The following is a 23,653-nucleotide window of genomic DNA, read 5'->3' on the forward strand; positions in this document are numbered from 1 at the left end:
TCACATGATACTTGGATTTGTTCACTAGGTGGGGGGATTACATCAGGTAAACCTCAAGGTCAGGAAAGGAAAACTACACCTACGCCAACCAAGTCCCCGCACCTGACCGATCATCCATCCTCACTGACTCCCTACGAGCACCTTTTCCGAAGCATGGGCACAGCTGAGATCTACCGTAGCCAGATCCCTCTCGCATTTGACCCCACCGCTTTGCCCAGGGGCATCCCAATTGATCCAGGTACTGTACCTAGTTATCGCATCTCATCATTTTTAGCAGTCATTTTTAACTAGTGTCAGAAATTAGAAGCTCTAGAAATGCCACAGAAAGTATCCAGATTGTCAAATATATTTGATTGTGAACAAGCCTTTCTTCTTATGTATCTATTCAAAACAAACAGACATTAAACAGTATTCAGTAATATATTACAGCCGAACAGCGTAAGGCAGAATTGTTAATAAAGAAGACCAAATGTAAGAAGTACTTGCACTGCGCAGTTCTGAGCTGGATATGCAGTTGGGTTCTCACTTGTTTTCTTTCACAGCTGCCTACTACTTGCCCAGACATCTGACTCCCACTCCTGGTTACACTCATCCCTATACCCCATATATGATCCGTGGCTTCCCAGAAACAGCTGCCTTAGAAAACAGGCAAACCATCCTGAATGACTACATCACCTCTCAACAAATGCATCATGCTGCTGCAGCTGCTATGGTACAAAGGGTCGACCTGCTGCGTGGTCTTTCACCCAGAGAACAGTTGGCGCTCTCCTACTCTGCTGGCCCCCGAGGTAGAGTGTTATCCTTTGGTTATTTAGGCTTATTTTTTCACAGATCTGGACTTGGAAGAAAGGGAGTTGCTCTGTTTTGCAGAACTCGATCCACCCACAAAGACAATGTATCAGAGAAAGAGAATGCAGGCCCTATCAGTGGTTTGGGTAGAATTGTTGAAAGTTTATTTCCAGAGCATGCAAGAAGTTAGTAAGAAAAGCATCAGTTGTTGATTTTAAGTGTACTTCAAGTCTTTCCACTGAGAATTTTAAAGATTGCTGATGAATAATAGCTTAAAACATGTGAACACACACTTCTGTATGCTTTTCAGGCATCATTGACCTGTCTCGGGTACCCCCATTGCCAATGCAACTTACAGCTGGGTCATCTTCTTCTCCTATTGAAGGGATCCCTTACATTTCAGCAGTGCCTGCTGCCTTCGGAAGTGGAGCTTATCCTGCCCCCATTTCTCCAGGTAGGTGTGGTGAAGCATAACAAGTAGATAGAGCATGTGCTGTCTCTGAGGATTTGTGCAATGGAGAAAGGACATAAAGGTGAAGTAGGAAGGTGATAAGTATGATGGAGGTAGTGTACAGTTTCTCTCATGTGCGTCAACTAAAGGGATGAAGTTGGTGAAGGTTATTTTACCACTGAAAAACAGAAAGATGGCCAGAAACACAGCATTTCAGCAGTTTAGCTTTTGACACCAGTGATGGCTACCATTCCATAACATTGTGTTACCAACCTCTTCTTTTCAACTTCTGTCAGCATGGAAGTATCCTTTACTGGTAGCATAGCATAGGTTTAGTACCAAAACGGTGTGGATGTGCAGTCCGTGTACTGACATTTTGATCCCGCTGCTCTTCTAGTGGATACCTTTAGTTGTATAATTGTTTCTGCAAATAATGATGGCTACTCTCCCTGTGGTCATCCATTTTTGACCCCACTTAATCCATTGCAGGGTCACTGCATATGACCTGACTTCTCCTGAATTCCATAGCTTGTTAAATCATTTGCAGGGCATCTCAATTGGCTTTGGAATTTGTGTACAAGAAGAAATGCATCCTTTGAAATTTAGCTAAAGCGGTGAAGATTTAATTTTTCAAAATGGAATATTCTGTAATAAAAGTTCTTCAATTAAAAAAAAAGAGTTTGTTTTTGCCTGTTTTGCCCTGGTATTTTTTGCAGATCTACAGAAACAATTGACATTCAGATCCAAAGCACTACATATTGAATCCCATATCAGAGTACTGTGTGCCAAGGGCTCTAGTGGGACCTGAAGTTTGGTTGTTAGCGTTTTGTTTAAAATTGGTCTTGTCCAATCCATTGCCTGACATGCACATGTCAAATGGACAGCATTTTTATGTTCTTATAAAATAAAATAATTTAAATCAAATGGTGCCCTAAAATGCAGTGCGTCTTCAATAAATGAATAAATAAAGAATCCATAAAGTCCAGTGCTCAAGTGCAGCCTAAAAACCAATAAATAATTCAAATCCACTAGGGGAGACCAGGTCTCCAGCATCGATCATTAATCCTTACAAAGACATTCACTCTCCATCTGGCTCGCCAGCTCATCCCAATGGGTCTTTCCAGCTTGTGGGGATGCCAACAGCTGTGGTTGCTTTCCGGTGACTCTTGTTTCTTCTAACTTGACTGGCATCTACCTAGACACCTAGAGCAGGACCTCTGTCACTCTTCCCACTCTCCCTGTGCTTTTCAGATCCTTTAGGTGCTTTGATTACGCTCTCTGTGCTCCAACACGATTGCTCTGCAGTGACACCCCTCAGAGCACCATGGCTTTGCTCCTGCACAGGGGCACAACCACAGTGTCTCCTCACATCACCCTTGGATCACTCCTCTGGTTTCCTTCAAAAGCTTTTTACTCCCTTTCTTTTGCTGCACTGCTCCTTTTAAAGTGGCTCTGTGGGCGCAGGTGGCGTAATCACAAACCCCACGGCACTAATGAGGCAGTTGGCTGCCACACATGAATGCTTTGCCAGTGCCTCACATATACTGTGGAGACGCTCTGCTTTGGTACTGCTCATCTACCCCACACCATGAGCACAAATGCACCTCATTAAGTCATAACTTGCACAGACATGGACCTGAGCTTATCACACTGCCCACTGTCAGTCTCTTAACGTGTGTTAAATAAACCAGGCAACTGTTCTGTGGTGGTTTGTTATGAAAATGTTGAAAAAACAAAGTCCCCTGACTCTTCTTTTTCTTCTCTCCCCCCACCACCAACCCCTACATTTATCTTGACAACATAATGGAAATTATCAATCTGCTGTCTTTTCGCCACCTTTTAAGGACATGAAGTGCACACTTTAAGTCAGACATGTGAGTTTTCGAAGGTTAGTCCTAAGAACTGCTCTTTAAACTGGCCATTTAAGTACAAGCTCATCCTCCCCTCTGTGGTGGTTCAACAAGGACTGGGGGAGTCCTGTTACTCTGCTTTATGTTTGCTGGCCTTCATTCATTCCAGGAAAACCATTTGCTTGTCCTAGAAAAAGACTTCTAGGCAAGTGTAATTGAAGAGCACCGAGTGTTAGGTGTTCATGAGACACCGCAAATCTCAAGTTCTTGAACTGCTTACAGGGAGTATATTTGGAAGCACCGTGTGTGCAGGAGTGAGAACGTGTATCTCCTGCCTCCAGATCTGAGCCTGTGACCCGAGAAGCAGATGTTCATTGTTCTCAATCTGAGCAGTCGGTTTGCTCTGCCATAGTCTAGTGTACGTAATGTACATATTTTTGTACATTTTGTACATTTGTATTAAACATTCATTCATTTCCATAAATGTCACATTTTTATTATTATAAAAGTTTGCACACTTCAAATTACTTGTACGGTGTTTAGGAATATTAAGACCCCATGAATGAACCTACAGTATATTTGGAAGACAAGTTCTGGCCTAACAGTGTCGTGTGCTTTTACATTTCCACAGCTTGTATTCTTTCTTTATTTGTTAAGAAAGATGCACATTAATTGCATTTTCTGATAAATATTTCAAAAACATAAGTAATGATTTCTTTATGTTTGATACACACAATGTTTTTTTAAGCAGTTTCAGTATTCTTGGCTGTGTTTCCTTGTGGTCTGATATGCATAGTGTTTTATTGTGCAAAGAAAATTAAAAAAAAAAAAAAAGTTCTCCATAAATTTTTTCCTCTACCAGATAATTAGTTTTGAGTTTTTAAAAAATGATTAATATCTGTGTAGTTTTTGTTATTATTATTCACTGCTAACTTTTGAAATTTAAAAAAAGTAAAAGCCGGTTGAGTCAAAAGTTTTTTCTTGGCGTACACCTTTGTTTTATTTTCATTCCTTTATTTTAAATACTGTATGTGTATTTGAAAGGTCATCTGCATAACTAACATGCCAGTGTTGTATATTGTATGTCTGTGTACAATTAGTACATTTTTGTCACGTTGCCCAGTGTTATTGACTGTCTGTCCTCTGTTCTGCACTATATAATTTATACTTGAATAATGTTTTTGTTTCTGGTGGGCCAGGTCACGTGACCAAAATATCGGGCAATTCATCTTCTGAACGTGAACGTGATCGAGATCGGAGTCGAGAAAGAGAAAAGGACAGGGAAAGGGAACGAGATCGAGATCGGGAGAAGCCGACTTCATCTGCCACTTCAAATGTGATAGCTGCACAAATCTGGAGGCCAGGTGAGAATAAGCATTATTCTGATCTCAGGAAACGTTTGAATTATTTCAATGACACGTCCACACTACAGTGTTTTCATTTACAAATGCAGACATCGGTCTCCATTTTCACCTCTCATCCATGGTATCCTTGCGTTTTTAATCTCCGAAAACGAAGACATCTGCAAATTCCAGATCACTGTTGCAATGTGGAAGGGTGAAAATGTAGACTTTTGAAAACACAGACTAAATCACGCTCAGATTTGTTTGTGCTTATTAAGGGGCCTTTCCTTGATGGGACCCTGCTTATTACAACTTGTCATTTCCTGATTGGCCAAACTTCTCAGACCTTTCCTTGGTGCTTGTTATGTTGCTTACCTGTATGTATCTAAATGGTGTTTTGTGCCTTATGAGTGCTGCACAAAAGACAAATAATTTAGCAGTTGCTACATTTTTGTGATGAATCCCCTGGCTGGAGACATTACCATCCCTTCAAGGATTTTTCTGCCGAGAAGTACAAACTCAATGTAGGCGAATGTCGGCGTTGAAAACATTTTTGGTTGTTTTAGGGTAGATGGAGAGATACTTCTGTAAACAGTGAGATTACGCTAGTGTGAGCGGAGATGGTTTTCATTTATAAATGCCATCTTTAAATTAAACCGCAGTAGTGTGAACGTAGCCTGAGGATTACTCTGCACCTGTTCCCTACTGTTATCAGACAAACAGTAAGGTGGAGTTTCATCCCCATGTTGGCCCAGCACAAAATTGAGAAAAATAACACTTTACCAGGATTAGAAAAAAAAAGGGAGACAGCACTGTGCAAAAGATTTGAGAAGTTCTGTCATCAGCATTATTTTATGCATGGGGAAGCAAGAAAAGTTTGTTTTTTTGTTTTTTCCTTTAGTTTCCCACATTTGAGTTTTCTGTATACCTCTGGTTCAAGCTTAGTGTTATTGTTATAAAAAGCAAGAGGACCAATCAAGTTTCTGAAAATTCTGCCAAACTTGTTTTTTTTTCCAACATGATGTAAAACCACATTTCTAACAAAAAGTTATAGACCATTTAATTATAGATCTTTTAATTAAGAAGATAAAAAGTGGTCACCCTGGAAAGCAATTGTGATTCATTTCGATTTGTTTATGGACATATAAACGTTCTGTTTCTGCTGTAGACTTGTACTTTTTTGTTCCTTTCCATCAGTGCAGTCATGCCATGGCATGAGATTGGAATAAACAATAGGATTTGCTCAGAAATTGACGTTTTTATTTTTTATTTTTTTATCCCTCAGCAACAGAGCAGAACAGCCCAGCAGGAGGAGTCGGTGGTGGCCGCTCCACTGCTCTTTCTTATGCTCATCAGCACTCCCCAGTATCTCCACGCAACCAGGACAACATCCAACAGAGGCCCAGCGTGCTTCATAATACTGGAGGGAAGTCCTTGCCTGTGTCAGTTGTGGAGGCCAACACTTCATCAGTACTCAGGTAATAATGTGAGCACCAGCATGCTCGGCCTGTAATAGAGCGATTGGACACAGTAGAGAGAGTTAAGTAAAACACTTCATGTGGTATTCAATGTCTCAAGTATTAATAAATGCATTACTTTAACATATAGTTAAAATCATTACCTGTAGCTTCAGTGTCAAGGGTGATAGCCTAAAATGTTATAAATGCCATTAGTGTTGATTAAGAGACTCATGTATTTGGTATCATTCATTGTTTATTCTTGTTCATCACAAAATGAGAAAACTAGACCTGAGGGTTTGTTCCTTTTTATATGCCGTTATCGACTGTCCCCTTCTTTCATATCTGACTTGTTCTCTTACTTTGTTTTTTAGGACAGCATCATCCACACCTGGACGATATTCTGCAAATAATCCACAGCCTCAGAGGCCAATAACCTCATCAGAAACGTATTTGTGTAGTTTGGAGTCTGATAACATGCCAAAAGACCTTGTAAGAGGAGGAGTAGAAGGGGGAAAATCCGAACGTCAGCTCAGCAGGGCAGGGGGTAACAACGTTATTATGCCCAAGCACACCTCTGACAATGCAACGTCGTCACCTGCCAAAACAGAGCCCAAGGCAGTGAGTGCCAACGTGGTTGTAGGCTCTAATAACCAGTACCCTCCCGTACATGGGCAGCAGAGCAGAAGCCACCAGCCACTGCCTTCGCACCATGTGCACAGCCTGCCTTCGGAGAAAGCTGCCAGCGAGCAAAGCAGTAGGGAAAAGACTCAAAACAAACCCGTTTCTGTGCAGGAACAGGAACTCCGAGCACTCGGTAAGACCACCGTGACAGCGGCCAACTTCATAAACGCAATTATCATGCATCAAATTTCTTGCGATAAGGGGAAGCGAGAAAGAGGTTCCCTCGCAAACAACTTCAGCAGCGATGGTAAGATGCTTTGGAACCATCTGTTCCAGTTTGTGGCAATTTGCACGCTGTGGTGGTTGGCATTATAAAAATCAGTGCTACTTGCATCTAGATTAAAAATTTGCAGTCCTCTTTTATTATGTAAACTTGGAATTATTTTAAATCCATCAAAGGGTAGAATGGAGGGATTTACAGTAAGTCCTCGCTTAATATGGGGTAATGTGTATGACAGCCATTACATGAACTAACCCAATATCCTGTGCGTGGTGCCAACTTGCGGCACTGCAACTCATTGCTGGGCAATGGCTTTGCACAGCTTGCTAGCTCATTGTCATTGTGGTAATTGTAATTCAGCCTGCTCCAGCAAATGGAGTAATGGCAGTGGACACTCAAGTAGTAACAAAAATGATTTTAGTAAGTAAGTAAGAATAGAAGGGGGTAGAATCAAGGAGGAAATCAAAAAATATAAACTTGAAACAGAACATAAGCATCCTTGTGCCTTTGTGGGCTTTCTTAAACAAGCTCTTTCCGTCTCTGTTTAATTGAATGGCTTCCATGCTTTTTCTTTTTCCATTGAGAAGGAAAGCCACTGTCCCTGTCACTCCCATTTTTCTTCTTCCTTTTTTCTTCCACTCTCTTCTGTTCCCTCTCCCTCTTTTCTAGCAGCCTTGCGTCCATCTTATCTCCCAGCTCCTTCATTTCATCAGAAGTGGCTAATCAGTGTGTCTAAGGTTTCTTGTGTGTCAAGTCGTGAATCATTTCCAGGGTCAGAGGTCATCTCTGGAATTTGTTTCTCCGTGTGGTGCCCCCTGGCACCTGGAGGATCTGTAGCCAAGGTTATAAGGGTCTGACCTCCAGTGTATGCAGTGTTTTGAGCACCATGTTTCCATCTGTTAAAGGTGTGGGTGTCATTTTCTGTGGCCATTGCTGTCAACCCCACACACTGTGTAACATATTTAAAGATACTATGAGACACAAAAAAGTAAAACAAACGAGACTGCAAAGATTACATATAAAAGTGAGAGATGTAATAGGAAAGAGAATAGAGCAGAATGGAAGAACGAGTGATTATGCTGTGTTTCATTTACCTCTTATGTTGGAGCTGGGAATGAGATAGATAGATAGATAGATAGATACATACATACATACATACATACATACATACATACATACATACATACATACTTTATTCATCCCAAGGGGAAATTCACATACTCCAGCAGCAGCATATTGATAAAAAAACAAAATTAAAGTAAACCGTGATAAAAATGCAGATATAACAGACAATAACTTTGTATAATGTTAACGTTTACCCCCCCTGGGTGGAATTGAAGGGTCACATAGTTTGGGGGAGGAACGATCTCCTCAGTCTGTCAGTGGAGCAGGACGGTGACAGCAGTCTGTCGCTGAAGCTGCTCTTCTGTCTGGAGATGATCCTGTTCAGTGGATGCAGTGGATTCTCCATGATTGACAGGAGTCTGCTCAGGTCCTGTTGCTCTGCCACGGATGTCAAACTGTCTAGCTCTGTGCCTACAATAGAGCCTGCCTTCCTCACCAGTTTGTCCATGCGTGAGGCGTCCCTCTTTTTTATGCTGCCTCCCCAGCACACCACCGCGTAGAAGAGGGCGCTCGCCAAAAACGTCTGATAGAACATCTGCAGCATCTTATTTCAGATGTTGAAAGACGCCAGTCTTCTAAGGAAGTATAGTCGGCTCTGTCCTTTCTTACACAGAACATCAGTATTGGCAGTCCAGTCCAGTTTATCATCCAGCTGCACTCCCAGGTATTTATAGGTCTGCACCCTCTGCACACAGTCACCTCTGATGATCACGGGGTCCAGGAGGGGCCTGGGCCTCCTAAAATCCACCACCAGCTCCTTAGTTTTGCTGGTGTTCAGTTGTAGGTGGTCATACCCAAGTTGACCAACCTCCAGTAAATCTAATACAGGCACCTCCAGGAAAACTTTTATTGTGCTTGCTCTTTCGGAACAAGAACACATTATGTGATATTTTGCTCATGCGAACACCATAGCATCATGTCCAAAGATAGAAGTTGGATAGAACTGCATATGACTGATTTAACGAGACACAAACAGACAGAAATATTAATAAACTGTATAACACTACAGCTTTCACTTCTGCTGATGCGTAGTGCAGCCATCTTGGATTTTATGTTTGGGTTGGTAGGAAGTCCGGCTCCTTAGGGCATTCTAATTAAAAGTTTTTACTGATAACTTGAAAATTCTGTTTTCCAATTTCAAATGGAACGCAGCATTAGATAGTGAGAGGTGATTATAACGTTGAGTTGCTCCATAGAAATCACCTCTGGATGTCGTTATTGAAGGGGGGACCATACAACAAGCTTTGTTTATTCATAAAACCAATTGTATTTTGTCTTAATGTTTCCTTGATTGTCTGGAATCTTGGGCCTTTGACATTTGCTTCATTTTGTTGACTGCATTTGTCCTTTCTCCCTGCCTACGGAATCTTTCTCTGTCCAGCTGCCTGCCTCTGTACCAGAGATGGATGTTAAATTGGAACTATTTTTCTCATTATTATCTGAAAGTAAATTGCCAATTAATCCGTGCCCATGCAGCTGTAGGAGTGTAAACTATGTCGCTTTCAGCTGTTTCAGTCTTGTTTACAACAAAATGCAGTCACACCTGATGCTCACCCAGCATGCCTGGATGTGGCTTGGGTCTTGAGCTCAGATATTGTCAGCCTCAATGAGTGAAGCTGCCTTATTTTATTTTTAATTTAAATAAATACGAACATATAACTAACACAATGCATTTGGTTTAGGTTTGTGAATTAGCAAAACTGAACAGTTAAAATATAGAGTCAATAATACTTTGCAAGTTGTTGGGGGAATTTTCAAGAGGCCCTCATATTCATTTCTGACTAAGCTAATAGGCTGTAATTATTATGAAGCGAATGTCTTCCTAAAAAATATTTTATCTGTTATTTTGAATTTTAAAAATGAGCTTTGAGTCAAATCTTAAAGGAGGCATACCATTGTAGGGAGAAATGCTAATTCCAGGTCTTTATAAAATTCATAGACCATCTTTACCAGAAATGGCAGTCACAGTTCTGTTTCTCTTAAAACTGATGACAGCCAGCTACGTGGGTCACCATTCTGGCGAAACCAAAAAGGCCTCGGTGTGTTGTGAAACAAAAGTTAGCCACTTTGTACCAAAGCCTTCCTAAACAATTGGCACATTAGAAACATAAAAAATACTCTGATAAGTCTTACCTGATTATGATTTATCATAAGGGGATTTAAGAACAAAGAATGTCTGCGGACAGCTGGCAACAGCATTCTATCCCATAAAAGTGAACAATGAGAAACGGAAAACAGCATTAATCCTGTCAATTTTAAGCAAGGACCTACTGTAATTGAAGTTAGCTGATCTTGCTGGGCTTGAGCTTTGATTTGGACAGGTCTCGGCTTTAATAGCGGACTGTTGGGTCACATGCTGCACCACTGCTTCAGTAGCACAAAGAGTCAACTTAGAAGGGAACATGGGAGAGGTGAGGAGGGCTTCAGCTTGATGTGGAATATCTGATTTGCTGCATAGCTTCTACTTTGCCAAACAAACCAGTTTTGTTTCCCACTGCCATTCACACAGGACAAGTTAGCATGAGCAGCAGCTCTCTTTTAATGCAAGTAGGGTGCCTTCAGTCCAAATACTGGAAGTTACCTGCCACCCAGGCCGTGTTTTACACGACAGATAATCCTGTGGGTTTCCTCATATAAGCATAAAACCTTTTACTACTGAGCAGAGGCCATTTCATCTGTCAGTGTTGTTAAGTGGTGTAAATATTATAAAGACGTGACTTATTTGATGAACCTTATGTTTTCAGATTCATTCATTTACCACCATCTGAAGCTCACTTTAGTAATGATTGTGTCTACTGCAGTGTGACAAGAACCGCTATTAAAGCTGCAAAGCTTGGCAAATGCTTATTCTTTAATTACAGATGTTTAGGTTTTGGCCATTTGGGTGGGCTCTTCACTTAACAGAATGGGAAATGTATTAAGGTTGGAGCACATTAGTAGAATACCGTCGTGAAGGCAGGGGTGTGAAAACAGTTTGTTCCTCTTATACTGAGCTTGTGATTTTTGTAGCTAATCAAAGTGTGATAAATGTAATGAGTGTGGCTGTACTCCCAGAATATTGGAACTGTGTTTCTATTCTGTTTTAATGTATTTTTTAAATAATCTTGGGTTCTAACACATGCAGGTTTTTATTTGATCCTATTACTTAATGAAGAGGTTATATCATGGAAACATTGTAGTACTGCTTTGTATTCTGTGTTGTGTTTAGGTAAGTCCATCAACCAAAAAAATTTACACTTTATTAGGTATTAAAAAAGTGGATTGTTAAGTGCAGTGATGGGTGTTAATCACACAGCATTCTTGTGCTGACATCTACAGTCACAGCCCAATTTATATATATTTAACTATACAAAGTGGTGGGGCACCGGAGTGATCCCCATTTAATGTTCAGCATTAAAAGAAATTTCAAAGAAAAGAAAGCCCACTTTTTATATGGCCTCATTTCCAATGAGAGAAAGTGTAGACTTCCATCCTACTTGAACTCCTTCTTGGCCAAATGGGTTTTATAGAAGCAGGATGATGGGTGGCAGTGACGTTGGCGCCTGTTGGAGTAGTCCTCCACCGGCACTCGGTGCAACCCGAAGTTGGGTTACAGCAGGTATTGCATTCACGTTCTTCCCTGATATTTTGGCCAATCCCATACCTGTAAGGCACGCTTAAGCCAGCGTGTCTGACAATGTATATTTATACACTCACACACACGTATTGTTTATACACAGTAAGGTGTACCCATTGCAACATCTACATGGACATATAAGAAGTGTAACAGCTTCATGTATGCACCACCTGGGCTGGGAATGAATTCCTTGCCCGTGGAGGTATAGCACTGAACTACAAGCAGATATGTGCTCTTGAGGACATGTGATTCCATGTTACTAAGACTTGTAGGTTTGTTTTTTGTTTATATGATGCAGTAAATATATATATAATGCCATCGTTCCATGTTTGACAGGTCCTCCTGGTGGCTATAGCTCTAATAGTTCAGATGGAATAGAAGCAATAAGTCCAGCCAACTCACCTCTACAAGTCCATGAGAAAGCCCCCAAACAGAGCCCAGACCCAGACAAGGGGCATGGTGTGGTAGACATGAGACAGAGACCACAAGGTTTGACTTGTTCCATTCTCTGCATGATTATGAAGACTAGCATCAGTGTTGGTGGGGCTTTGTGTAAATTAGCAGATATATGTTTTTTTATCTTATTCGGCCTGTTTTCCCCACTTGTATATTTTGTACCTAAACAAGGCCTAACCCAGCTGTCTATTGCTTTGTCTTCGTGTGATTCAGAAGTCTTATGATAAACTATCACGTGTCAGTCATTGTCCAACCCGCTATATCCTAACACAGGGTCACGGGGGTCTGCTGGAACCAATCCCAGCCAGCGCAGGGTGCAAGGCAGGAACAAATCCCGGGCAGGGCGCCAGCCCACCGCAGACGATCACGTGTATTTTTCACAAAGTTCCAGTGTCACTCATAGTGTAAATATGTGTGTAGTAGATTGAATCATCAACAAGTTTTATTTACCATGAAATAGCTCTGAAATTTCTGTCTTAACTGACATTTCTTCCAAAGTACTTTCATCTTGAACAAAGTCATTCGATTAGCCTCATTGGTAGTGAAATGGAGTTAATTTATTGAGCTACCTTCTAATCAATATTTAAATTAAACATGGTTTAAAATTCTGCTAAAAGAACAGTTTTTGATTACAAACGTGCTGATTTGTGACACGCTCTCCCTGCATTTCTTGACAAGCTTTTTATTGTAAGATAATATTGAAAACAATATTATGACAATAATTCTCTTTTTTCATTGCTCTTTTTCACAGTTCAGCAGAAAGTCTCGTCATTGGATTCCCTACATCAGCCTTTTCGTTTGGCTCCAGAAGACTATCACTCTCCAGGTCACCCCCTCCAAGCTGCGTCCTCAAGCAAAGGTCATCAGCGCGTCGTAACCCTAGCACAACACATCCATGTAGGTTTTATGCAGTGTTACTAGATTAGCATTCAGCGTAACCAGCAGCCTGCTAGTTACATCTGTGGTAGAATTTAGTCGATTTATGTCGATTTAATTTTTCGTTAAGTGACAACAGTAAGTGGTCATTGTTCTTGCAGCTCTTTTAAATGTCAAATGGTGTCTTGCCTTCTTTTTTTTTCTAGGAGGTAATTACACAGGACTACACGCGCCAGTACCCCCAGCAGGCAAACACCCAGCACCCACAGCAACAAGGTTACAATTACTCCGGCTCACCAGTGCTGGATCTTAGGCGGACCACTAGTGAACAGCAGGATTCACGCCAGGCTGCCTGTTACACTCCAGAGTCGGTCAATGCAGACCGTGTGCGGGACAGGTAGAGTATTTCTATCATTTACTTTGCAGTACATTGAATCATCTCTTGAAAACGAGTAGTTGATTGTTATTTAATTCAGATTTGTGCATGTTTATTTGTGAATGTGTATACAGTAATCCCTCCTCCATCGCGGGGGTTGCGTTCCAGAGCCACCCGCGAAATAAGAAAATCCGCGAAGTAGAAACCATATGTTTATATGGTTATTTTTATATTGTCATGCTTAGGTCACAGATTTGCGCAGAAACACATGAGGTTGTAGAGAGACAGGAACGTTATTCAAACACTGCAAACAAACATTTGTCTCTTTTTCAAAAGTTTAAACTGTGCTCAATGACAAGACAGAGATGATAGTTCAGTCTCACAATTAAAAGAATGTAAACATATCTTCCTCTTCAAAGGAGCAAAAAAATCAATAGGGCTGTTTGGCTTGTAAGTATGCGAAGCACCGCGGCACAAAGCTGTTGAAGGCGGCAGCTCACACCCCCTCCGTCAGGAGCAGAGTGAGAGAGAGAGAGAGAAAGAGAGAGACAGATAAAAAAATCAATACGTGCCCTTTGAGCTTTTAAGTATGCGAAGCACCGTGCAGCATTGTTAAAAGCTGCACACAGAAGGTAGCAACGTGAAGATAATCTTTCAGCATTTTCAGACAAGCGTCCGTATCGTCTAGGTGTGCGAACAGCCCCCCTGCTCACACCCCCTACGTCAGGATCACAGATAGTCAGCGCAAGAGAGAGAGAAAGAAAAGTAAGTTGGGTAGCTTCTCAGCCATCTGCCAATAGCATCCCTTGTATGAAATCAACTGGGCAAACCAACTGAGGAAGCATGTACCAGAAATTAAAAGACCCATTGTCCTCAGAAACCCGCGAAGCAGCAAAAAATCAGCGATATATATTTAAATATGCTTACATATAAAATCCGCGATGGAGTGAAGCCGCGAAAGGCGAAGCGCGATATAGCGAGGGATTACTGTAATGTAATTTTAATACAATTAAGCAACAAAAATAGAATTGTATCTTACAACAACATTTATTTATATAGCACATTTTCATACAAATAATGTAGCTCAAAGTGCTTTACATGATGAAGAAAAGAGGAAAAAAAGACAAAGTAAGAATTAAAATAAGACAACATTAATTAACATAGAATAAGAGTAAGGTCCCATGGCCAGGGAAGACAGAAAAAACTCCAGACGGCTAGAGAAAAAAAAAATAAAATCTGCAGGGGTTCAAGACCATGAGACCACCCAGCCGCCTCTGGGCATTCTACCTAACATAAATGAAATAGTCCTCTTTGTATTTAGGGTTCTCATGGAAGGACTTGATGATGATGGTCATGTAGACTTCTGGCTTTTAATCCATCAATGTAGGAACATCACGGTGCTTTGACCAGGTGGTGGTGGTGCAGGTCGCCACCACAAAAAAAACGGGAAAAGAAACAGAAGAGAAAGTAGGGGTTAGTACGTATTTTAGAGCCACCATGAATAGTTATGATAATTAATTGAATATACAGAGCATCAGGATTAATCTGAAATGAAGTTATGACAAGGCCATGTTAAAATAATGTGTTTTCAGCAGTTTTTTAAAGTGCTCCCCTGTATTAGCCTGGCGAATTCCTATTGGCAGGCTATTCCAGATTTTAGGTGCATAACAGCAGAAGGCCGCCTCACCACTTCTTTTAAGTTTTGCTCTCGGAATTCTAAGCCGACACTCATTTGAGAATCTAAGGTTACGATTTGGAATATAAGATGTCAAACATTCCGATATAAGATGGAGCGAGATTATTTAAGGCTTTGTAAACCATAAGCAGTGTTTTAAAGTCAATTCTGAATGACACAGGTAACCAGTGTAGTGACATCAAAACTGGAGAAATGTGCTCAGATTTTCTTTTCCTAGTTAGGATTCTAGCAGCTGCATTCTGCACTCATTGCAAACGATTTATATCTTTTTTGGGTAGTCCTGAGAGGAGTGCCTTACAGTGATCTAGTCGACTGAAAACAAAAACGTGAACTAATTTCTCAGCATCTTTCAATGATATAAGAGGTTTAACTTTTCCTATGTTTCTTAAGTGAAAAAATGCTGTCCTAGTGATCAGATGAATATGCGATTTAAAATTCAGGTTACAGTCAACAGTTACCCCTAAATTCTTTACCTCCGTCTTGACTTTTAATCCTAATGCATCAAGTTTATTTCTAATAACCTCATTGTATCCATTATTGCCATTCACTGAAATTTCTGTTTTTTCTTTATTTAGCTTGAGAAAATTAGTATTCATTCATTTAGAAACACAAGTAAGACATTGTGTTAGTGAATCAAGAGAGTCGGGGTCATCAGGTGCTATTGATAAATACAGTTGTGTGTCATCAGCATAGCTGTGGTAACTCACGTTATTACCCATCGTTCCTCGCTCTTCCAAATTCAGAGGCTTCTGTAGGCTAGTTTGGCTCCAGCAGTCACATGTCCAAGACTGAACACCAAATTCTAGCCATCGGGGGAATTTATATAGAGACGAGGGCGAGGTGCACCGTCAGTGAGGTCATTGTTTCTCTGAGGGCTCCGCCATTCTCGAACTGAAGAAGTAATAGAAGTTAGTACATGTGTTTCAGCATAGCCATCCCCGGTGTGTTTTCATGGAGCATCCAACACACTCCCGCAGCGTGCATGTGTGACAATATGTAATATTTACAAAGGTGCATTCAAAGGTTGGGAACCCCCCCCGTCCCCGATCAAACTGCATATCTCACTGGAACTCAATGAACGAAAAGGTTAAAGCAGCAAATGCAGCAGGTGACAAACTTTCTCGTGTCATTTATGGACTTACCTGCATGTTGACTAATTATTTGCTGAATTGAGTAGATTGAAAAGAATTGAATGAGCAGGTGCCAAAGTGTAAGGCCTTGGTCAGTCAGTAATTGTTACAACATTGTTTGAACAGTCACTTCTTTAAAGTTTCTTGTCACCAGCTGAGAGCCTTCTATTCCTGCATCAGCAGTCATAGCTCATTGATGTTACTCCTTATTATTGACACTGCATGTTTTAGTTCTCATCACACTTTTTCGAGAACACTCAAACAAACTTTTGTTCCTGTAAATACTTGATAGTTGATTTTCAGGCGTAATTTGTCCTGAAGTCTTACTAAAATATTCAGCCTCTTTTCAGTTTGTTTTTTTTACTGACTTTGAATTGTTAAGGCCCATTGATACTTTGCTTGTCCCTGTAGCTTCATGTGGCGTATGTTTTGTCGGCAGTCATTTTACACAGACTTGAGTGTCTGTGGTCTCGCACCTCAAGGATCTGTGTGCTTCTGTGCACATTGGCTGCACCTGCTGTAGACAGAAACATGAGTGTATTTGTAGAGAAGGCCTTTGTTTGTGCATGGAGCAATTCTACATCTACACAGTGCAGCAGACAAATACCATACCATAAACACCTGTGTCCGCGTCTCTTCACCTTTGGCATATAAACATTCTTTTATCTCCTAGGGTGTGTTGATATTTTGTTACATCCATTCTTCAATTCTTTAAACTGCAAAGTTTTTTCCTCTTTGACTGGCTATGACTTAACCCCAAAGCATAACCGCTCTACCCCCATGTTTACAGATTGGCAAGATGGCATTTCTTCAAATATTTTGGCAGTGTCTTTCCAAATGTATCTTTTGTTGTTGTGAAATTCAGATTTCCTTAAATCAGCCTGTAGCTTTTAGCTGCAAATTGTGGTGGCTTGTCCAAGTATTTTTGTCATACTTTAGTCACTGACTTTTGCCATGAGATCGTGTGAAAGGTTCCCTTCTTACGACCCTGCCAGGCAAAGCATTTTCTGTAAAAAAAAAAACAGTGGACCAATGTCCATCACTATCACTTCTTTGCCTGCTATACCTTCCTGCAGGCCCTTTACAGTGATCTGTGGGTACTGCCTTCTGCATCTTGCAGTTCTGTCAGTTATTGACTTGTCTTAACCTCCATTTTTTAATGATCATCATTGCTTCCATTCTGGTTTTCCTGAGGAGAGCTGCAGTAGAAGCAGCATGCTGAGCTGGGCTGACCAGGCCTTCATATCACTAGCAAACTCCCACAGCTTTTTCTATAATACATCAAGATGCTTCCAGGAAGAGATGCAATCTGTCCACATCCTGCCTCTGCCCCTCAGTTTTGTCGCAGTGGGCTGTATCTGGTGTACTTTTTAAACCACCTCTCTTGAGGTGAAGGACTGGTGGTTCTGCTCTGACCTTCACTTGTGTTGTCAACTACCTCAGTCCAGTCACAGAGAGCGAGCCCAGTAGTCCAGCTCCAGACCCTGATTTCAGCCAGTTGTACTTCTTTCAGTCAGTGCCCATTGCTTATGGCCATAAGCGAGGATGGGGATTTATAATTTGACAGCTTCTTTCATAGTCTTAGCTCTTGCTTTAATATTTGCAATGTTCATGAAACTGCTGCTCTGATTCACTAGTCTTTCTCATGATCACCTCTATCCTCATTCGTGAGTAACATCCTCAAATACTTGAAATTCCCCGCTGTGGGCTTCTGCTCACTCTTTGCCAGATGTCATTGATTGCTGTCAGTGAAAAGCAAACAGTCAGAGTTGAAGGGTATGTCCATTTCTTCAGATTCTCCACCTCGAGCTCCGGAATTCAGTTGCCTCTATACAGTAGAGCATGGATTACTGAACATAATGGGAACTGAACCAGTGTCCGTGCATTGAGCACCTGCAACACTATTGGAAGAGACAGAATGATTCATTGATGGTAGTGATGTCTGCTTAATGCAGCATCCCTGAGGAGTATTTGAGTAGCCAGTTGTTAACTCCCATGGTAAGATATTTAGGCAGTTTTTGGGCATCCCTGCCCGATGGATGGCTTACTAACATATAACGTGACACTTGGTCAAACCAGCCATGTTAGCGTCGAGAGGTTCCTTGTCCTTTTCCAACCTCATACTTATTTCCCTGTAGAGAAATTGGGACTAAAGTGCAACTTAATAAAATGAGCTCCTTCCCAGTCCATCTTGACAGTGGTCTCATCAGACCTGCCTCTACTGCAAAGAGTCTTGGTGTCATTTTTGATTCCTCCCTCTCTTATTCCACCCACATAAATCACATTAAGAAACTTTCTTACTTTCACCTCCGTAACATATCCCGTGTTTGCTCCATCCTCTCCTTTTCTAACGCTGAGAAACTCGTCCATGCTTTCATCACATCCTGCATCGATTATTGTAATTCCCTATTGGTATGTGCCCCTTCTAATCTTATATCACAGGTCCAGCTTATTCAAAACTCGGCTGCAAGAGTCCTTACATGAACCAACAACACTGAGCACATCACACCCATCATTCTCCGCCTTCACTGGCTCCCTGTGTCTTACAGAATCGAATATAAAATCTTACTATTAACCTACAAAGCCTTAAATGACCTTGCGCCAAACTACATCAGTGACCTACTCCATCAAGAATGCCACACACAGAGGGTACTGCATTGCCAGCATTTGCATTTTGGAGTTGTATGGCGCAGGTGTATGATGGTGTGTCCCTGGAGATTCTTTTTTTTTGTGGTTTAATTTTTATGTGGACTCATTTCCTTCATTTAGAGATCAGCAGGTGGACATTCTTACTCGTACATACTCCTTGTGTGTACCTTTTGCCATTTCTCTTAACTAAAATGTTAATTTTTTTTTTTGCTCAAACAGGTCACCACAGCATGTGAAGATGTCTCCAGTGGATATGTCCGAAGATGTGATTGAGCCAGTCTCACCAGCAGGAGGCATATCAGAATCGGAGCAGTTGCTGCTGCCTTCTTTTCACGGGGAGCTAGCTGATCAAACGTAAGCTGTTTACTGCTGTCATTTCTCATTAAGTTTGTATTTAACAATTTTGAAAACCTGAAACAGGTGCTTGTTGAGTTTGTAATTGTGTCAGAGTTTGGGTAAAGTGTATCTGAGTTTTTTCCAGCCCTGGAACAGTCAGAGAAAGCTTCAAGGTGTCGATATATCTGCCTCAAAGTTGCAGTCAAAAGCGGTAGGCTTCTTGGCCGCATGCAAATCATGTATTAGAGCTCACTGTACTAACGTGCTGCGCTCACATGCTCTCACACTATTTGGGGCTTCGTTGTGCTCATGTGGGTTTCTGGTCGGACTATTTTGACAATCACAAGCTTGCTGCAGATTTGTTACTTGGTCTACAAAAAAAATATGCAAGTAAACATAAATGACCTTTATAGGGAAATAAATAAAATAATAAATGTGTTAAATGTGCATCACTTCGCTCCAAATGCAATTCGACCAAAAAAGTGGTATTTTGGGCTGACCGGGTTATATGTTTTATTGTAAACACTTGACTGAGGTGAAAGGTAAGTGCTACATCATATTTCGGACAGCTCATGCAGCTTGGTTTTGTCTGAATTGTCCAACTTGTATTTCCATGTTGGTTGGGCGTTCAGGTGGAATTTCCAGCTCCACAATTCAGATTACCATTTGTCCGACAGCATGTGAACTCAGCAGCTGACTCAGCCAGCAGAGTTCCAGAATCAGGATAGACGTGACGTTGTTTTCAGCCATAGGGATCTGAACAATATTGTCAGCCGTCTTCTGTTTTTACAGAGTGGGCTCCCGCTCTCCAGCAAGCAACTCCCAGCACCCAGTGTTTTTCAGCAAGCTGACCGAAAGCAATTCTGCCATTGTGAAGACAAAGAAACAAGAGATGATCAAAAAGATGAGCACAGGAAGTGCTAACAAGACTGATTTCAGTAAGGGAACATTTTGTTCTTTTCTCCTCTTTGCAGCTTGTCACTTGTTGTCAGTACAGATTAACACTTTCAAGGCTGGTGGTCTTGTTTTCTAAATTGCACATTAAGGATTTTTTCTAGCCAGTTAGTTAATTTAACACAAATGACAGTAAAACTCGTGTGGTTTTTGCAGTCTGTTGTTAATGTGCATTGTTTCAGAAATGACTTGACCAAATTATGCTTTTTCAAATCGTTGACTCCTCAAAATAGGATTTGTTTGGGGGTCAGGGGAGCATGAATGAGTTTCTATTCTTGTTAATATACAGCACTTAAATTGTTTGGGGTTTTTTTAACACAATGAATTTTGGTCATAAGACTAGCATTACTTCAGTTTGATAGCTACTTTCATGACAACAAGAAAGTAGCAAGTAACTGATTGGAACAACATTGATGAAAACAGGCCATTTAAGCCCAACAAGTTTACCAGTTCTACTCCCCTAATGCCTTCAAAATGAAACTGAGTTGAGTGTTGAAGGTCCCTTAAGCCCTACCATCTACCTCATTCCATGTGTCTGGTCCTCTGTGTCAATAACATTTATGTGACACTTGGCTTTAACCAACTGTTTTGAAACAGTTTAGTCCGGTCACTTCATAGCTCTCAGTTCTGAATTCTGCCTGGTTGCTCTTCTCTGCTGCTGTGTCTTTTAAGTCAGTACCAGCCAAGAATTAATGCCACTCCGCGCACAAGTATTAAGAAGTGTCATTCTGCAGGTAATTAGTTTACTGCAAGTCACATCTGCACACACATGGGGACAATTTAGAGGTGTTATCCAACCCTTGTTTGGAGAAAGAAAGGTGGTGTCATAGAGAGCAGGTAGGGTCCAAGCGTTGTCAAGATGCTCTTTGTTAACAGTCAAAGTAAACTAGAAGTAGAAAATGGCAAGGCTAGATGTTGTTTCCCTTGTAAGATACAGTGAACATTTTCACAATGCCCGGCCTGTTCTGTATTATTGTGTTAAATCTCTTGTTTCGACTTGATTCAAAAAAATGAAGTAAACGTCTAAGCAAATGGTCAGCTTTGTCATATGGTGTCTCCATTAAAGTGGGGGTGTCGCACACTAGTGACACTTCAAGTTGAAGGCTCCATATCTTGTTTTGTAAGACTGACCAGTGCATTTTTGAACATCAGAATATGTTCTGGATCTTCCTGTGAACATTTTCTGAAGATGCTCAAATGTATTGCTTTTATGTTTGTTTTTTTAGATGCTGGGCAGCCGGGAACAGAAATTTTTAATATGCCAGCTTCCACAACTGCAGGTAATGTCTTAAAACCAAGTCCTAGCTCATTCCTGTGTTCCTTTCTTGTGACTCCACCGCGTCACCTCTCACAGCTTGTCCAGCAGGCATCTGGCATGGCCGTTTGATTCTGCTGTGTTATGTACCGTAGGTTTTTAGTACTATGGTAGAAGATCTTGCAAGACTTTAAACTCTGGATCTGAAAATAGAGCTGTTATGTTGTCTCATCCACTAGAATAGTAGAATAGCAAGAGTTATTCAGGCTTGACACTGTAAAGCGTTACCATTACAGGTTACAGGGTTTAACCGTAATTGTATAGAATTTCGAGCCCAGTCACACTCAGGGTTAATGCCAAGGAGGTTAAAGAAAGCAACTTCTAATGCAGGATTAATGTAGTATTCGCACCATCCAGGCAAATGTGTAAAAGCAATTTGAAGGAAAACAAAATGTTAGATTATGTTGTAAAAACAATTATAAATCAAGGGACTGTCAGTAATACACGAGTGAGACCACATCTTGAGTATAATTTGCGGTTTTAATTACAACAGTACAAAAACAAAACCAAATACCAGCATAGAAATGAGCAGAGGAGAGTAACAAAGTGCAGCTTGGGACTAAGGGACATTTTCTACCCTTTAGTCTTAAGCAGATAAAGCTTCATGGGAGCCTATTCAGGGTGTTCAAAATTAATAGTGGCATTAATAAAACTGATCCAATAGAATTGTTAGAATTAAATATTCAAGGAGACCAGTGGGAAATAAAGAAAAAAAGCATTAAAGCCTGAAGCTAGGAAACATATCATTGTACAGAGGGTACTGGGGATTTGGAACAAACTACTGAGTGGGATATTTGAAGAGGAAAAATCTCTGTTGGTGAAATAGTGAGACAGTGCGACTGTTAGTTAACCAAGTAAGCTTAGTGGGCCTAATGGTCTCCTTTTGTCTGTCAGATTTCTTAGATTCTTTATGCTTTGCCTCAGGTTCTGGATGTAATTATTGCTATTCTTGTTGATTTCTAATTAATTATATTTGTGTTTGTGTGTGTGTGTATCACTCAGTGCACTAATATTAAGAAGTGTTCATTGCAAGTCACATCTGTACACACATGGGGACAATTTAGAGGTTTCATCCAACCCTTGTGTGGAAAATCTGTTTTGTTTTTTTATGGCATTTTCTAGATTCTAGTGGTGCAGTGGCAGTGCTGCTGCCTCGCAGTACAGAAATTGCGAGTTTGCATCCCGTGTTCTCCCAGGGTCGAGTTTGCAAAGCACTTTGATTAGTGAGGAAATGCTGTACAGAGGAACCTCGGGTCACGAACGTCTCGGACCACGTACAAATCGGGTTACGACTAAAAAGTTTTCCAAACTTTTGCATCTGTTCATGACCACACACTCATGTGACGAACAAGCCAGTTTCCCTTCCGGTTCGTACACGCCGATGATTTCCGCACCTGTTCAGTCTCTCCCTGTGCAGCGAGCGAGAGAGAGCCCAAGCAGAAGAAGTAAACATTACAGAAGAAGTAAGCGAACATTTAGTTTACTATTACGCTGGTATAATTAACTATTTTTTTCAAAATCTTTAAAAAAAATATATATTTACATACAGCTCGTACGGTCCGGAACGGATTAACTGTATTTACATACAATCCTATGGGGGAAATTACTTCGGGTCACAATCAAATCGGGTTGCGACCAGAGTTTTGGAATGAATTACGGTCATGACCCGAGGTTCCACTGTGTGTGTGTGTGTGTGTGTGTATATGTGTGTGTATATATATATATATATATATATATATATATATATATATATATATATATATATATATATATATATATAAAGAATTATTTTTATGATGTTAGTTTGTGACATCGCAAGGTTGGCGGTCAGGATGTCTGTCAATTCTAAGTGGACCTTACATAAGTCGGAGCTCCACTTGTCATACAGTATCTTGGTTCAAAATAAATAGAGTTGAAGTATAATTTCATGTCACTACGTTGTGCTGGTTTGGTAGCCCAAAGTTTTAGAGTTGCCATTGAAACAACAAAGCTGTGCCTAACACTCCAGTGCGCTGTCCTGTCACCCTATGTCTTTTCTGCTGTCATTCCCCTTTTAAAAGTAATTTCTCCCACTCAGAATTCTGAGTCACACAGGACTCCTTTTTCTGTTGTGCACAGTCCTAAATGTCTGTGACATTTGATACAGCTTCCTCTATATTTGTTTCATCAGCATACAGCAGAAAATGTATGATGAATATTATAATGAAAAAATTACCTAAAATATGAAAATAAATTGGGTTGCATACTGGTGCACTGGTTGGCACGACTGCCTTGAGCTCCAGAAGCCAGAGTTTTGTGGGCAGCCCAGTCACTACTTGTGTGAAGCAGTG

At 40.8% G+C, this 23,653-nt stretch overlaps 1 protein-coding gene across 1 annotated transcript in view; it reads left to right on the plus strand.

Annotated features, from left to right (window-relative positions):
• Positions 1 to 23,653, plus strand: part of ncor2 (nuclear receptor corepressor 2) — a 299,537-nt gene that overhangs the window by 262,120 nt on the left and 13,764 nt on the right. Inside the window, 12 exon segments of the mRNA XM_051921547.1 lie at positions 29 to 238; positions 543 to 788; positions 1,100 to 1,243; positions 4,290 to 4,454; positions 5,719 to 5,911; positions 6,265 to 6,821; positions 11,872 to 12,024; positions 12,743 to 12,888; positions 13,074 to 13,264; positions 18,938 to 19,072; positions 19,847 to 19,992; positions 21,235 to 21,288. Coding sequence (XP_051777507.1) covers positions 29 to 238; positions 543 to 788; positions 1,100 to 1,243; positions 4,290 to 4,454; positions 5,719 to 5,911; positions 6,265 to 6,821; positions 11,872 to 12,024; positions 12,743 to 12,888; positions 13,074 to 13,264; positions 18,938 to 19,072; positions 19,847 to 19,992; positions 21,235 to 21,288 — 2,340 coding nt within the window.

The sequence above is a fragment of the Erpetoichthys calabaricus genome, chromosome 18 (genome assembly GCF_900747795.2).
Source record: "Erpetoichthys calabaricus chromosome 18, fErpCal1.3, whole genome shotgun sequence".
NCBI classification, from domain to species: domain Eukaryota; kingdom Metazoa; phylum Chordata; class Cladistia; order Polypteriformes; family Polypteridae; genus Erpetoichthys; species Erpetoichthys calabaricus.